General features: G+C 31.8%; 2 protein-coding genes and 2 pseudogenes across 2 annotated transcripts; 3 read left to right on the top strand and 1 right to left on the bottom strand.

Moving 5' to 3' along the window:
• Positions 1 to 102: 102 nt before the first annotated feature.
• LOC114170074 (Acyl-CoA N-acyltransferases (NAT) superfamily protein) lies at positions 103 to 1564 on the bottom strand. Its single transcript, XM_028055555.2, has 2 exons — positions 1265 to 1564; positions 103 to 467 (listed from the first exon to the last, which is right to left on the bottom strand). The coding sequence occupies exons 1-2, from the start codon at positions 1497 to 1499 to the stop codon at positions 238 to 240; spliced, it is 465 nt and encodes a 154-aa protein (XP_027911356.1). The 5' UTR covers positions 1500 to 1564; the 3' UTR covers positions 103 to 237.
• Positions 1565 to 2056: 492 nt separating this feature from the next.
• LOC114169004 (CAAX amino terminal protease family protein) lies at positions 2057 to 4949 on the top strand. The gene is made up of 4 exons (XM_028054013.2): positions 2057 to 2337; positions 2440 to 2601; positions 3369 to 3587; positions 4516 to 4949. The coding sequence occupies exons 1-4, from the start codon at positions 2128 to 2130 to the stop codon at positions 4855 to 4857; spliced, it is 933 nt and encodes a 310-aa protein (XP_027909814.2). The 5' UTR covers positions 2057 to 2127; the 3' UTR covers positions 4858 to 4949.
• A 1384-nt stretch (positions 4950 to 6333) lies between these two features.
• Positions 6334 to 12173, top strand: LOC146881868 (uncharacterized; annotated as a pseudogene).
• On the top strand, positions 7749 to 8497 carry LOC146881869 (uncharacterized; annotated as a pseudogene).
• Positions 12174 to 17639: the final 5466 nt, after the last annotated feature.

Below are 17639 nucleotides of genomic sequence, written 5' to 3'. Positions count from 1 at the left end.
GAATAAATGTTATTTGAAACCCTTCAAAATTATTCTGAGCAGTTCCTCCTGTAATCATCAATCTTCTAAAGTTTCTGCTATAGAATGGTTGGAATACAAAAGTGAAACCACAAACCCCTCTTTATTGAATTCATCTTTCACAAGTGCTTAAAAATCATTGTACAAATTTTGTTCTTTTAATTAAATCACCTGGTGTGAATTGTAGACGGTACATAAAATATTTATTCAGTTTCTCCTTTAACTTGAATCAAAGTCCAGATACATTCTATAAGCATTTCTGTCTGAGGAGTAGTAGCCTTGAATCAGAGTGTCAACTAGGAAACCATATTTCTTGTAAAGATTCACTGCAGGAGTCCTCAAGGGATCCACGTGAAGCATTATGCGAGAAACTTTTCTTGTTCTGCATTTCTCAACTGCTGCTTTCAACAGAGTCTCTCCGTGGCCTTGTCCCCTATATTGCTCCTTCACTAATAAACCAAAATGTGTGTCCCCCATATTGTCAATAACCAAAAGTTGAAGATTCAATCCCAGCAATATTTTCAAAATCGTAGTTGTCATTGAACAAGATAATTAAAGCACTAATCCAAGATTCAATAGTTCAGATTATACCAGTTTGAACAAAAACTATTACATAATAAATAGATATAAAATAATATTGAAGATATAAAATATCATGATCTTATAGCATTATAACTGTACAATGTGGTACAGGATTTTAGTGGCATTCAAGTAACAAAGAAATCCAAATTAAACATATCATACTACTTAGGTTTAAGATTCAGTAATACACTTTAAAAATAAAGAACTACATTTTGAACCAAAAAGAAAGTAACAAAAAGCTCAGGTTGATCATTTTTGTTTTCTTAATTAAGAAAGATAAGAAGCTAAATAATATCATATTAAACATTTTTTCATTAGGTTATTACAACCAAGTTTTTGACTAGTTTTCTATGTTTTTGACCAATTTTGTTCAAGGTTATAGTTGGTTACACTAGTTATTCAATTCAGAGACTTCAGCCTGATTTTCAAAACACTTTTCACTAGCTGAGGGTGACATAGAAGACCACAATAGTTTTTTCTTCATAAGTAGTACAAAAGGCTCAGATTATTTAGTTGGGAAATTTCATCAAACAAGTTATGGGCATGACTTGAATTCTTAACGACAACACAAACACTAACATTGGAAAGACCAAATTTCAATTTTTGAATGCAACCATCATTTCATGAGCTAGATTTTAGCAAGAAAACGAAGTGGGGTCGGAACCTGCGAGCTTGGTGATTGAGGCGTACAAGGAAGAAGGCCAAGAATACATGACGTAGCCTGCAAGCTCGCCATCCACGTGAAGATAAAGCAATCCACTGTTCTTCTTTTTCAGTTCATCGTGAAAGAATGAAGCTAGAGATTCGTGTTTTGGAAAGATCTTTCTCTCTAATTTCACTATCTCTTCCACTGTCTTGGCACAGTTTCTATTGAGCTCAAGAATCGCCACATTCGCCATGATTGGTAACACAAAAGAACTCGAGACTTGTTGCAAGCATACTTCAGTTTATTTCAGGCTTATGTTAATTTAAGAACTTATTATCTTTATTTAATTTATGTTTATTGATTAATTGTTTATTGAATTAGAGGCTATTATAGTGTTTTTATAATTAAAAATAAAACAAATAAAAACATTTTTATGTAGTTGTGAGTATTATTTGCTTATTATTTTGAAGAGTTTATTGAAATATATAAATATATCAAAATATTTTCATAACTTTTCAGATAAGAATATAATATGTCATATAATAGACTCTCACATAAGTAAAAATAAGTCCTTAAAACAAACATAGGATCAAGTGACTTTAGTAAATGATTTACTTTGAGTTTTTTTTTTCTCAAAAAAAAGTCATATAATATTGTAATGTGTATAAATATATAATTTCTATAATTTTAAATACAATAATAAACTACTTTTTTTAAATAAAAAAAAGGGAAAATGTTTGTATTAAAGCATAAATTTGTACATAAGCAACAATACAATTGGGAGTACTTCTAACAAATAAATATCAATTATTTTAAATTTTAATATGTTTTGAGTAAAGATAAGGAATGCGTAAAAATTAAGGATTGAATTCAAGAGTCAAATGTTGTTGGTTCTGGGGTGTCCATCTGCTTATGCGAAATTTGTTAGTGATGATTTGGGCACACCCTTTCACTGCTTTCATCCTCCAAACACGGTTTATAGCCAACAATGTTCACCCAAACTGTTGAGATGCACTCCCTTCCAACGCCCCAGTTTTAAGAGCTTTTGCAGAAGGGAAGAAGAAGAAGAAGAAGTCACACCCTTTTCTCAGGTATGAAATGCCATGCTGAATCTTTCTCAGCTCATAGACCCTCTAATTCTGATGTTATCAAGAACAGAATATTATTATTCTTTTTGTTATTCCAAATTACAGGGATTCTCAGCCTTGCAAGAAGATGACAGTCCATGGGAGAGTGGGAATGTGTGGAGCAATCTTGCACTCTATTTATTCTCTCTGCATATCCCTTTCAGTTTTGGAGGCTTATCCGTTGTGGCCTTATTCAATGGACAACCAGTTCTTGACCCACAAACTGAGGTCACTTTTGTTATTTCTTCATTTATTTCTCAAAATCATTTGATTAAACCCCTATGTCATCCAAATATTAGGATCTTATTTTTCTGTCTTCTAAAGATTTATGTTGTTTAATTAGTCTCTTTAAGAAATTAACATGTCAGCACAATATTACTCCAAATGTTTATCACAAAATTGGTAATTCAAATGTATGTTACCATGATCTTACCAAATAAATGAATGAGAGGAACTGATTGATGACCTAAATACAGAGAAGATGATTTAGGGTGTGCTTGGAAATTTTTTTTGAAGCATTGTAAACGGAAAATAACACTTTTCAAAGGAGTAAATCTAGGAAGAAGCAGGGAGGTGGATTGGCGTGGAGTTCAATTGAGTTGATTTCCGCATAACCATTTACTCTTACTAGTATTGCTGCATCAGTAGGATATAGATCAACAGTACTTGTTTTTTAATTCTGCAAGATTGAATTGGAAGTTGTTTTTTTAAGGTTTGCACTTTGTCTCTTCTTGTGCTTGGGGATAGCTTTCTTTTTAAAATGGTGTTTTTCTTTTTATGTTCACTTGTCCAGTGAGTACATTAGAAGTTTTAAGGCAGTGCAATAGAGTATCAATGGAACTTGTGTTTCTGTGTAACATACTATAAATGGTCCTTCATCTTTAGATTTAGTTCACGTTCTGAATTTATGCTCTGCCAGAGTTTAGGTTCACTGATTCAGTTTTAAGTCTTTTGAGCAGATATTTTAACAAAATCTTTTTTTTTCGCTGATGCAGGCCTTATCTCTTCTCACCATTCAGATTCTCGAGTTCAGTGGGACTCTGGTTTTGTTGAAGTACACAGCTAAGCCACAATATAAGTTTTCAAATTTCTTCAAAAAGAACAACACATGGAGCTACAGGAACTGGTTTTTGTCATCAGCTCTGGGATTTGGGTTTCTTGCTCTTCTGGTTTTCTTAACATCTCTACTTTCTGACTTTTTATATGGCTCCAAGGTTGGTGATTACATTTTTTTTCCAGTTATATCATTTCATCTGTGTAGAAAAACAATATAAACTATATGCCTAGTCCTTGCATTGTCTTTGCTGCTTATAAAGGTACTAGTGAAACAATATAAACTATATATGTGTAGCACATTCTTTCAAACTCCATATGGTTTAATGGGGATATGAGATGTATGTTATAGGTCTTTGGAATGACATGAGGTATCTTTTCTTTTTCTTTCTTGACTTTTGAGGAACTCTTAATATCTCCCTCTGTTGTAATTTGGTAATATCCAAATTTTCTTAAACAAATCCAAGTTCCTATCAACTAGCCTTTTTGAAAAAAAATGAAAAGTACTTGGTTATAAGAGAAAACAAAGAACTACGTTTTCGGAAAACTAAAAGGGAACTTAAATGAATAAAAGAGTAAAGGCAAATTTGGAAATAGATGGTAAGAAACAATTGTTGTGTTTGGCTTCTGACTTAAAAGTTAGATGATGGCATAAGGCCCTAAAAGTGCTACATGGCTGAAAAATGCGTGTAATAATTGTAATTCAATACTTTAGAAAAGTTGCTGCACACCCTATTAAAGCTAACTAATGTGAACTGTTATGCATTACTGCGTACGTTGTATAACAATCATAGTTGAATTTTGTTGTGGAAAATATGCAACACTCATACTACTACTTAACTTTGTGAGCTGTTGAAATGTGTCATCATCATCATATTGTCCTTATGCTTATTATTAATAAAGCGTTATTATTGCAAACCATGGAACTATCTTTTTGTCCATCCCCTCCTACCAGACCTCATGATTCTGTACGTATTTATTCTAAAATTTGCAAATTTTTTAAGTCTGTACCAAAGCAATTTGAAATGTATTGAAAGTTATGAAATGGTGGTGTTTTCCTTTAACTTTACTTTTGCCATATGCATGCAGCCTGTGAGCAACCCCATTCAGAAGGAAATGCTTCTAAATAGTGGCATCTCAAGAGTGTCTTGTGCGCTTGCTTATTGCATTGTGATTCCCCTTTTGGAAGAAGTTGTTTATAGGGGATTTCTTTTGACATCACTTTCATCCACCATGGAATGGCAACAAGCTGTTGCCATAAGCTCAGTTATATTCAGTGCCATTCACTTATCTGGTGAGAACTTTCTTCAATTGTTCATCATTGGGTATTTACTTGGATGCTCCTATTCTTGGACTGGGAATTTGAGTTCCTCCATTGTTATACATTCCTTGTACAATGCTTTGACCCTAGTAGTATCTTATTTCTATTAAATTGTATTTACAAATTTAATATTCCATTCCCTTTATTCTACTTTACTTTGACGTTTTAGAAAATAAACTGTTTACAATTAATTCTTTTGCAATTCTTTTGGGACTGTCTTCATTGAAAGTAGCTTGGAGTAAGAGTAAACAAGTTGTTAATTAAAAACAGCAGGGGACGACAGACAAATTCTTACTTCCGGATATTATCTAAATATGCCCGGATGTTAAAAGGAGAATACTTGAAATGATTATGGATATCTTATTTTCTTCATCTTTGTGCATGTTTCAAATTCTTTGGCATTGAAAAGAAGAAGTAATGTTTATTTTTCACATTAAATACTTCATAATATTATTTTTTATTTTCTGAAAAAAAATATTGAAGTATTTTGATAGATGATAAAAATAAAATATAAATTTTATATTCATCAAATATCGTTTATAAATATATAAACTTTTACTTCAACAAAGATCTATATGAATATGTTCCTAGTAGTCCAAAAACATTAAAATACATATTAAGATCTTACCTAATGTATATTTTTTCTTAGTGAAAAAGAGTGTAACTCTCGTGAGATGGAAAAAATTGTATTCTTGGAAATCTGAGCTTGAACATTTGAGAATTGATGATCGAGTTGTTGATAAAAACTGAGAGAAAACTTATGGCAACAAGTTTTTTAATACTTAAGTTAATAAGAGTTGAGGAAATTATAAAATGTATGAAATATATGAGTATTGAGCAATGTTGTGAAAATCGCGTTCTAGATTGCAAACTCACACTATTCCGCGAGTTTTTGTCCTTCAAAGAAGTTGATGCGAACGTTGGATTCGAGGCTTGTCGGATTGAAGTGATCTTTCGAGTTTGGTTGCAGGATCAGAGGATCGATCTTGCATCGATCCTCCATGTGCGATGTTGTAGGGTTCTGTTCTGAGAGTTGTGATTGGGCAGCTAGGTTAGGTCTGATGGCTCTCCCTAATATTAAAAGTGGCTTGCTCTGTGACTTACTAAAGCTGACCTGACTGAATTTAAAACCCAACATTTTTCCCTTTTAGATAGGTGCTTTTCGCACCTTGTGAGAAGACTCACGAACTTCACTCATGTTCACACACTACAGTCTTTGCCACCCTTTCTGATGTCGTCGCCGCCCTTAACACCCTCTTCTTCACCTTCATCGTTTTATTCTTTCTCCCTCAACATTCTGCTCACTTGCTCAGTGTTCATGCTCTGGTTTCCCCTCTTACGACACTTGTATTTATTTTCTATTTGAAGAAAAAAAAATGGCATCAAGTGGAAGAGGGAGTGGAGTTTTGAGGATGGATCTTGCATGGAGTCATTGTACTTTTATTGATGGAAAAGCAAAAAATCTGAAATGTAAATATTGTGAAAAGGTATTGACGGGTGAAATTTATTGATTCAAGCATCATTTAGCAAGAATTTCAAAGGATGTTGGAGAATGTATCACAGTTTTAGAAGATGTTAAAAAATCAATGTTGGGTGTGGTTTCTCTATTACAACATCTGGTTAAAAAATCAATACTTAGAGAATTATAAGAGATAGTGGCATGGGTGAATCAGAATTTGTTAGAAAAAGACCAAGTGAAGAACGTATTGATGAGTGATCAAATATTTTTAAGAGAATGAATACTTAGACTACTATCAATTCCATCTTTAAGAAAAGTGAGAGAGGGGATGTCTGTCAAGAATTTGCTTTATTTTTCTACAACAATGTAATTCCATTTAATGTGTCAAACAATGAAGAGTTTAGGAGGTGACTTGAGTTGGTTGCAAAACATGGGGCTGGATTTAAGCCACCATTCTACCATGAGATTAGGGTGAAATATTTGAAGCAATAGGTTGAAAAGACCAATATGATTTTAGAGGAACATAAACTATTTTGGAAGAAAAACGAATGCACAATAATAACGAATGGATGTACTAATAGGAGAATAAGGACTATACTTAAGTTTTTGGCTAATAGTCCAATGGAGACTATCTTTTTAAAAGTCTATTGATGCATCTGACATTTACAAGACAACTAAAAAAATTATAAAATGATGGATGATGTTGTTGAGGAAATTAGGGAAGAGAATGTGATCTAAATTGTAACTGACAATGGAACAAATTACAAGGAAGTTGGAGACTTGTTAATGCAAAAGAGATAAAAGTTATATTGAACACCTTGTGCAGCCCATTGCATTGATTTGATGTTGGAAGGTTTTGAGAAGAAAGTTCAACTTCATCATGATACAATAACCAATGGTAAGAAAATCACAACCTACATTTATTCAAGAACAAGTCTAATTTTCTTGTTGCACAAATTTACTAAAGGTACAAATTTGATAAGACTTGTAAATACTCTTTTTCCACTTATTATTTGACTTTGGGATGCTTGAATGAAAATAAAGGGTTATTGATTGATAGGTTTGGAACAGTTTATAAAAGGAGGGAAAAGAGGAATAACTGACTATGACAATTATAACCTCTGTAGAGTAATTCTGTTTTCGTTTTTTTAAACTGTCATGTAACTGATTATATTAAATAATCAGAAGTTATAGGAAAAAGGCAGTTTTGGTTTTTCCTGAAAGGATCTGGTAGGAGAGTGAGGATCTCTCAAAGCTTCCTCAGTTGTAATCTTGAGTTCTGGCTTCTTCTATTTTGGCACAAGTAGTGTTGTTCAATAAAAGTAATCAAGAATTAATCTTAATTGTTCGGTATTACTAATTGTTCCTATCAATTGGTATTCAGAGCACCTTCTGGGTTCTGTGGGAAGGGTTCGTTAGAGCATGGTCCATACCAGAATGGAGTCACGCATGGATGGGGTTGAACGAATGGTCCAAGAAATGGTTCAAGATCGGGACAGATAGGAAAATGAGGCTCATCAACGGTTCCAACGTTTGGAAGACATGATTCGTGGTCTTACAGTGGTGGTGGAGAAAATATCGTCAACAGGAAAATCGGATAGTGATGACATTTCAGTCACAAATGGAGCACATTCTTCTTCTTCGTCCAGATGGAGAAAACTGGATATTCCAGTTTTTATAGGAGAAGATGCTTATGGTTGGACCAGTAGGTTGGAGCGCTATTTTCGTTTAAAAGAGGTAACAGAGGACGAAAGGATGCAGGCAATTCTTATTGCTTTGGAAGGAAAGGCTTTGAATTAGTTCCAATGGTGGGAAATGTGTAATCCCAAGCCTACATGGGATGCTTTCAAGATTGCAGTGGTGCGCAGGTTTCAACTAACCATGTTGGATAATCCGTTTGAGGTTTTGCTTGACTTAAAACAAACAGGTCCGGTTGAAGAGTATATTGAAAATTTTGAACAATATGCTGGGTTCTTGAAAAACGTGGAGCACGATTATTTGGTAGGCATTTTCTTGAACGGGTTAACAGAAGGTATCAAGGCAGAAGTGAAGCTACATGAACCAAAAAGTCTTGTTGAACTAATGATGAAAGCTAAAATGGTGGAGGAAAAAATTAGAGTCACATCTAAAAGCGGACTTCCAGGGGTTAGCAGCAATAATTCAGGGGCCAAACCATATTCAGCCACCAGAACCTTTTCAAGAGAAGGCAGTCACTCGGTCGCTTCTAGTACTACCAATATGGAAAAGGGGAGAGCAGTGAGGTGTCTATAAGAAATTTAGGGGGCTGCGGCAACAAGGAGTCCCTTTTCGAAAATTATCTGATGCAGAATTGCAAGACAAGATGAGAAAAGGGTTATGTTTTAGATGTGATGAGAAGTTTGGGCTTCAGCATGTCTGTAGAAACAAACAGTTGCACATGTTACTGCTGTCAGAAGACGAAATAACTGAATTGGGGGAATTCCAGCACCACACAACGACAACAAAAGATACCTTGAAGGACACAAGACAGGTTTTACAGTTATCCTTGTGTACCATGGTTGGCCTCACTACCAAGAAGTCTTGGAAACTTTGGGGTAAAATTGGAGAGGAAACCGTGATTGTTTTGTTGGATTGTGGAGCTTCCCACAATTTCATTTCAAATAATTTGATTGGTAGATGTGGGTTGCAGATAATGGCTACTCCCTCTTATGTGGTGGAAGTTGGAGATGGTAGAAAGATTGAGTGTCAAGGAAAATGTGCAGATTTTATCTTGGAAATCCAAAGATTACAAATTCAACAAGAAATTTTCATTTTTGAGATAGGTGGAGCTGATATTATGTTGGGCTTAGAGTGGTTGGTCAGTTTAGGGAAGGTTAAGGCAGATTTTGGCAACTTAAAACTTACCATTGGTGGAGGGGACCAGCAGCACATGGTAATTGGGGATCCTGCTTTATCCACTACTGCAACTTCATTTAAAAAGTTGATACACGAATTGCAGCAAGGGGACCAGGGGTTTTTGGTGGATATGGTTCAGAATCATGAAGTTGTGGACTCCACGGCTTGTACAAAGGAAGTGGAGCAAGTGTTGGCATCCTATAGTGAAGTTTTTCAAGAGTTCTAGGAATTACCTCCTACCCAAAAACAAGATCATGCTATTCATCTCAAGGAGGGAGCATCCATTCCAAACTTAAGGCCATATAAGTATTCACACTCACAAAAGAATGAGATTGAAAGATTGATTGGTGATATGCTGAATGTTGGTATTATTCGGCCTAGTATTAGTCCTTATTCCAGCCCTATTATCTTGGTGAAAAAGAAAGATGGTGGATGGAGGTTTTGTGTAGATTACAGGGCTCTTAACAAGGTAACCATTCCAAATAAATTTCCTATTCCAGTTATAGATGAATTATTGGATGAACTGACTGGTGCAACTATCTTTTCTAAGCTAGATCTCAAGTCTGGTTACCACCAGATTCGTATGAAAGAAAGTGATATTGAGAAGACAGCTTTTCGAACCCATGAGGGCCACTACGAATTCCTAGTCATGCCTTTTGGTTTGACAAATGCCCCAGCAACATTCCAATCTCTAATGAATGAAGTTCTCAAGCCTTTTTTGCGAAAATTTGTGTTGGTGTTTTTTGATGATATCTTGGTTTACAGCACTTCTATGGATCTGTACCTCCAACATTTATCACAAGTTCTTCAATTACTATGTGATCATCACTTAAAAGTTAACAGAAAGAAATGCAGCTTTGGCCAAGACAGCATTGAATACTTGGGCCATGTGATCTCAGGAAATGGGGTATCTGCTGACCCTAAGAAGGTAGAAGCTATGTTTAAATGGCCTAGATCGAAGGATGTCACTACTTTAAGAGGTTTTCTTGGTCTCACGGGGTACTATAGAAGGTTTGTTCGAAATTATGGTAAAATTGCGCAACCTCTAACACAATTGCTTAAAAAGGAAGGTTTTGTTTGGTCTAATGAAGCACAACACGCCTTCGAAGCATTAAGACTGTTGTCTCCCAATTGTCCACACTAGGGGTGCCCGATTTTTCCAAATCTTTTGTGGTTGAGACTGATGCTTCCAGTAAAGGGTTAGGGGCTGTGTTATTACAAGAGGGCAGACCCTTGGCCTTTTGGAGCCAAGCCTTGATAGAAAGAGGTCAAAGGAAATCAGTTTATGAACGAGAACTCATGGCTATCGTCCAAGCTGTGCAAAAATGGAAACATTACTTGATGGGTACTTGATTGTTCGGTATTACTAATTGTTCCTATCAACCTGGCTCTGATACCAATTGATATGAACAATTAGTAATACCGAACAATCAAGATTAATTCTTGATTACTTTTATTGAACAACACTGCTTGTGCCAAAATAGAAGAAGCCAGAACTCAAGATTACAACTGAGGAAGCTTTGAGTGATCCTCACTCTCCTACCAAATCCTTTCAGGAAAAACCAAAACTGCCTTTTTCCTATAACTTCTGATTATTTAATATAATCAATTACATGACAGTTTAAAAAAACGAAAACAGAATTACTCTACAGAGGTTATAACTGTCATAGTCAGTTATTCCTCTTTTCCCTCCTTTTATAAACTATTCCAAACCAATCATTGATTAGAATGTTGATAGCATCTTCCTCAAGCTAGGTTGGGCCAAAGCTAGAAATAATTTTTGTGTGGAAAAGAAGTTGATTTGGAAACAAGACAAGAAAGAAAAACACATGAACACAAAGAATAACAATAACATAGGTAAGGAACAAAAAACTTAGCTCTTGTAGAACAAAAGATCTTGATATCAAATGATAGCCTCCTCCTCAAGCTAGGTTGGGCTAAAGCTCGAAATGATGACTTTGGTGGATGGTGGATTCGCGAAAGCTTGGTGTTGCGAGAAAATGGCTCTCGGTTTTGGTGATTTAATGGTGGGATAAAGGTTGTTTGTGAAACTCTAAGAGATGTTAAGCTAACTCTAAAGAAAGGGGTGCTAGAGGGACCTCTTGGGATGCTCTAGCAAGTGACTAAGAGAAGAAGTATGACTCAAAAATAATTTTGGCAACATAACATTATCATTTTCAAAGTGAGATATACACGAGGGGACACCTCTATTTATAGAGTAAGGTGTCTCCAAAATGGTCCAAACCCTAAAATGCTAACATGCACTAAAACCCTAAAAAGACTATCTTGGTGAAGGAGAGCTTGACATGTGGCAATCCTCAGTCTCACAAAACGAACCACTCATATGTTGCCATGTAGAAAGCTACTTTATGAAAAGTCTTTCCTATAGGACAATGACACATGGTGTAAGAGAACTCTCCATTAAGGGGTGGAAGAGAGCTTGACATGTGGCAATCCTCACTTTCACAAAACGAACCACTAATGTGTTGCCATATGGAAAGCTACTTTATGAAAAGTCTCTCCTATAAGACAACGACACATGGCCACTACCTTTGTAAGAGAACTATCCAATAAGGGCTTGCCATGTGGTATGTGTGGGATGCCCTTCCTAAGCTAGTTGAATTAACATAATTAAACATCAAAGAATTGCTTATGCTAGGCACATATGATGCTTCCTACTTAAGCAAGATTGTTTTCAAAAACCTACACTACATAACCTTTAATACAAGGTCTAAAAATGCTCCATGATGGCCCAAGTGAAAAGGAGTTTAGCTTCACCTTGACCAAATGTTTCTAATTCTTCTTGAATTTGCTTAGCCATGTTTCTTGTGATTGGACCCTTGGCTAAGGGTGTGCCATCAGATGTTCACATCAAAAGAGTGGCAATGTAGTCGATTGGTAAAGACTAGAGATGGAGGGTTTGTGGAAAATTTGATATTGGATAAGAAATTTTGGAAAAATATGTTAACTTGCTTGAAAGGTGCTCTTCCTCTAATTAAGGTGTCGCACATTGTGGATTTAGATGAGAAACCAGTCATGAGATTTGTCTATGAAGAAATGAATATTGCTAAGTTAAGTGGAGTAGACATATGATCTTTCAACCATAAGATGTCTAATCAATAAACTTTTAAGACACTTACTATGAGGAACTATTAGATGCTGATTTATGGATCACAACCTCGTCTGAGAGTTGTGCCAAAGATTCATCTACTGTGTTGATCGTATAGTATATGGATATTAAGATCATTTGATGCTTTAAAGACCCATTAGGTCGATTGTCACGTTGGACCTCTACAACAAAATTTGTTACCTTCTATATTGAATTTTTTGTACCAAAATGTTATTTTGTAGTCTGTCACGCTAAAATCCTTGCAATAAAATTGGTTACTTTGAATCTAATGAATGAAAGCTCAAAGATTGTGTTTTTTGAGAAAGATTTAATCCATCAAAGATTGTTACAAATAGACAAACATCATCACACTCCACTCAATCACTTGTGACACAATATTCTATTTTCTTATTTGTTATGTTTTTTATTGTCTTACGCACGAAAGACTAAATCTTTCTAAATTGATTATCTTGCAAATTAATGTATTGTTCTACAATTTTTGTAATCAAAGTCAACTTTATTTGTGCAACTGATTGTGTTAGAACACTTGTTGATAATTCAAGTATATTCTCTAATTAAGAATTCTCGTTAGTTTTCATATTTTTAGTAACCTTTTGTATGATTAATTCAAGTGGTAAAAGAATAAAACTTCACATATGGAACGGGTGAGAAAATTAACCAATTATTTATGTATGCTTAATTAATTTTGATCGATTTATAAATTAAATGAATGATGATAATCGATGAAGAATTCAACTATAAATTATCTCCACAATCATTTTATCTTCATATAATTGATCTATTTTTACACTGTCTATAACAAAACCCCTTTTACTATTATTTCGTGATCTTATGCTCTATGCATATGCTTATAAGTGTTGATTAACCTTATTTGTAATCATATTTTAAATAGAGTAAATGATTCTTGGATAGTCAAATTAAGGTTTAGATTATATACTCGAGGAGTAAACAAGTTTATTTGAGGATGTACTTTTTTTTTACTTAATTTCATATTAGAAATTACCCAATCCACAAAAAAAAAAAGAAATTACCCACCACCCGCTTGTTTATTCGTTAGGTATCTGTGGATACTCACGTACCCATGAATGTTTGAAAAACATATACGTTTTATAAATTTTATAAATAAAATTATAAGAATAATATAAATTAAATTAAATTTTAATTTTAATTAAATTTAACCTAATAAAATATAAATTTTAATTTAATTTAATTTAATTTAATAAAATAAATTAAATTTTAAGTTTATTTTTTGCGGGTAATGGGTACATGCATGTATGGGTAGTATGATACCCGCACTCGACTCGTTTATAAGTAAGTATTAAAATACCCGTTATCCGCTACCTACAGATGATAAATATCCACGAATATTAACTATTTATTGTAGATTTTATCCATAAATATCTGCAAGTGAGTATTTTTGTCATCTCTAATTATAATCAAAGATGAGTCGTGCTTGACTTTTCTCCTCGGGAGGGCATGGTAGAAGAAATGTTTTTCTCTTTTCCCCTGTTATGAATTCAATGGTTCTTGATGTACGGAGATTTATCTTTAGAATCCGTTATCCATCTTCATAGTAAATTATCATATTTAATATATTATTTACTTTAAAGTTTAAAGCTTTAGTTACAATTTTATCTTTAAGAAAACATGATTTTGTCTTAAAAAAATATTTAAATGGCATTTATATTCAATTTATAAGAAACTTAAGACAATTAAATATAAAGACCATATTCCATAAAATATAATAACTTAACTATGCTTTTATAGTTGATCAAACCTTTTAAGTTAAATAAAAATAGTGCAATGGTGAGAGTAACATGCTGCTATATGTCACCGATTTACCATAATGAACATTTAAGTTAAAAGTTTTATGAAAAAAATGTGAAAGTGAAGGGTCTAAAGAAATGCTTTATTTCAAGGGAGTCTATTATTCTCCTAACATTTAATAAAATTGAATGAGAATATATTTCTACACAGTGACCACTTTCCGAGGAGCCTTAACATGAAAGGAAGAAACTATATTCAATTCGTGTTTAAAACCTTTCAAATGAAAAAAGCAAACACGCTATTAGTCTGTTTACCTCTCATACTTCTTCACCATTATTTCTCTTGAAATATTAATGGTTTAGATAAAACACTTTTATATTTTGTTTTAGACTTTTAGTATTAAATTACTAATGTTTTTTAATTTGTAAAACTAAAATAATCACTACTAAAAATTTTCATATTATATAAAAATTTTCTTGCAAATTTGTTGCAATCAAAGAATTTTTTCTGTTATTTTTCTAAGAATTTTAATTGGCAGGTAATTCTTTCGTAAGTAATTATTTCTTACAAAATTATAAAATTCGCAAACATTTCCTACAAAATTTATTGTGAAAAGTGTTTTACACAAAATATTTTACAAAAAAATTGGCAACAATTTCCTGTAAATTTTATTTTCGTAACAAAATTTTTAAATATTTTCTAAAAAAAAAATTCAAAACAAAATTGGTGGAAAATATTAGTTGTTTTAATAGTGAACAAAACCCTTATTAAAAGAAAATAAGTTACTTAATTATGTTATGCTTTTCTAATTTTATGAAACAATAATGATTTTGTTTTGGTTCTTGTAAAATTTTCTCTCCCTTTAATTTATCATTCCTATATTCACCTCCTACCAAATTAGTAATTTTTTTTTATTTTGGTTTTCATAAAATATGTTTTTTAGTTTCAATCTTTTCAAAATCCGAAATTAGTAGTTTTATTTATAAAATTTATGTAAACACGAGTAAATAAAATAATTTTTGCGCTAATTAATTCTTTTAGAGATATCACATATTTATCTTATACTAGGACTCAATAAGATGTTATCATTTGATGATTTTACTCAATTTATCGTTAGTACGTGATTGGTTAATCTTTCATTAAATATATGAAGAATTAGTATGTATCACATAATAAAAAACATTAAAGATAAATCTCAATTTTTTAAAATAAAATATTATAAATTATTTTATAAGAATAAAATAAAAAATTACTAATTTCATATGAACTAAAATATATTTAAACTGAAATAACTCACGAGTAGATTTTATTTATAGTGTAATTGTGACCACTTATGTTACCCAAATCACTTCCTTTTTTAAAATTATAATACTTAAGGTGGTATTTTTCATCATATGCCCAAATCACTCACATCAATGGAGTATTTTAATTTATCAAATAACATTTTTTTTTTCTTTTTATCAATTTTTCTCTTTATGGAAACATAGTTATTCGTCCTAAGAGGTTTTGTCACACTCATCATAATTTTTTATGCTTTTGTCCCCTACATGCTACAGAAGCTATTTTTCTTCGTGACTTTTTTTTTCTCCTCTTATAAGTCAAGTATTTAAATTTAACCATGAATATAGAATCACTTCAGCAATCCCAATTATAATGAGAAATTTATTGGAAAGAAACTTGTATTTGTCAAAGTAGAAATGTTAACCACTTGAATAATCACTCGTTAACTAATGATTTCGATACGTGAACGCTCTGGGTTTTTCTAATATCATCATTAATTGGTTTTCATAATAACTTTTCTCGGGTTGGGTGGCGATTTTATGTTAAAGAATTTATATAAATCCATAATAGAATCTAAACTACAATAATTATTAAATAGAAAATTTTACTACATTTTATATTAAATTATTTTATATGAAAATATTCATCCACCAAGTTATTTCCGATGAATATTGTCATTTAATTTAATTGTTAATCGGATGATGTGAATGTTGTATTGTTTTTCATCTTCTTTAGTTATCTCTTTGTGTTAATAGGAAATTTTATAATTAAAATAAAAATAATATCGTGGTTAATGTAAGACAAAAAGTACCTTTTATTACTTTCATTGAAAGCATGACCTATTACCACTATTATAGCATGAAAACAATAAAATTTATTCGTCATTTTAAATTATAACACACAAATCTATTTTTTTTAATACATGAAAACAAATAAATAACATAACATGATAAGATAAAAACCATATCATTCCGTTAACAAAAAAAAAATTAGGGTTAAACATGTTTTAACAAAAAAATTGAAGTTCGTGAACGAAAATTGAAATTCGTACTTTAATACATTTTAATTACCAAACTTTATCTCAATTATGTTAAATTTGTTTGACGTGTCAAACGTGTTTTATGGTAGCATTTGAACTAGTTACACTGTTTGACACATTCTTGTTTCAATGTCAATTGAAAAATGTGTTTGATACGTCAAAAAAATTTAACATAATTAGATTAAAAACACTATATACATTCATTCTCAAAGAACAAAATTTCAATTGAAAAAAAAAATTAAATATTGAATAATAAAATTCAATTAAAAAAATATCAAAATTTATGACTTTAAATTAATTATTTCTTTATCTTATGAAAATAAGTTCATTTATAATAATTTTTTAATCAAAATTTGCTCCTTTTGGATATGATACGAGAGTTTCTCTTCATATCAAAACTCACTCTTCTCATATTTAATAATTTCTTTTTCCATAATTTTTATTGACATAATTGATTAGTGTCTCAAGCTTTTCTCTCAAACAATAAATATGTTTTATTATTTCTTGACATAACTCCGTATATGTACCAACAAAATCATTTTCATTCATTTTCTTTATTTATTTTTTGTACTTTGGATCTGCATCACCTTGCGTGCGTGCAAGTGTGAATAAGTGGTGGATGAGGGGGTTATATTATTCATTGGAAATGGACTTTCTCTTTTAAAACATAGTAGACATGCAAACAAATACTTTAGTGGCTATTTATTTTAAGATTGATCGAACGTGGATAGAAAATGATAGAAAAAGATATTAAATGTTTTATTCTACAAAATATTTTTTAATGAAATAATGATCAGAAATAATTGCATCAATTCAATAGTTTCCCTTTCTTTCTATTTTCTTAACCAACTTTCTTATCAACTAACTACACGTGATTCTTATATAATTAATTTTCTTCTCTCTTAAGAAATACTTTTCTTCTCTAATGAGCTATTTATTATGATGAATAGGTTAATTTGGGGGTTACTACATACTGCATTAGACAAACTCAAAATTGAATTGAATTATTTTCAAATTACATATATAGTATAATTACTACAATCAAATATTTTGTTAACAGTAAATTTTAGTCACAAAAAATTATTAATTACTAACTAATTGATATACCAATTTATAAAATAAAAAATATTAGTTACTATAATAGTCACGGTTATAAATAAAAAATTATAATTAATTGTTAAATTGTTCATTAATTAATTAAAGACTAATTTAAAACCAATTTTTCTAGTAACAAAAATCTTGATAGCTGATAGCTAATGTTTAGTAACAAAAAATTATTAGTTATTATAGTGATCAATTTAGATACTAATTTATAAAATAAAAAAATGATTAATTACTAAAA

This window comes from Vigna unguiculata, chromosome 11, assembly GCF_037176805.1.
Source record: "Vigna unguiculata cultivar grain cowpea cultivar isolate G323 ecotype 2 chromosome 11, ASM3717680v1, whole genome shotgun sequence".
Taxonomy (NCBI): Eukaryota; Viridiplantae; Streptophyta; class Magnoliopsida; order Fabales; family Fabaceae; genus Vigna; species Vigna unguiculata.
This window is presented reverse-complemented; position numbering and strand designations above follow the sequence as displayed.

Excerpts from the sequence above, each read along its gene's own strand:
- LOC114169004 (XM_028054013.2), top strand. The coding sequence starts at position 2,128 with ATGTTGTTGGTTCTGGGGTGTCCATCTGCTTATGCGAAATTTGTTAGT. Across the intron at positions 2,338-2,439 it reads AAGTCACACCCTTTTCTCAG|GGATTCTCAGCCTTGCAAGA; the intron begins GTATGAAATGCC and ends TCCAAATTACAG. Across the intron at positions 3,588-4,515 it reads ACTTTTTATATGGCTCCAAG|CCTGTGAGCAACCCCATTCA; the intron begins GTTGGTGATTAC and ends ATATGCATGCAG.
- LOC114170074 (XM_028055555.2), bottom strand. The coding sequence starts at position 1,499 with ATGGCGAATGTGGCGATTCTTGAGCTCAATAGAAACTGTGCCAAGACA. Across the intron at positions 468-1,264 it reads CTCAATCACCAAGCTCGCAG|TGAAGGAGCAATATAGGGGA; the intron begins GTTCCGACCCCA and ends TTGGTTTATTAG.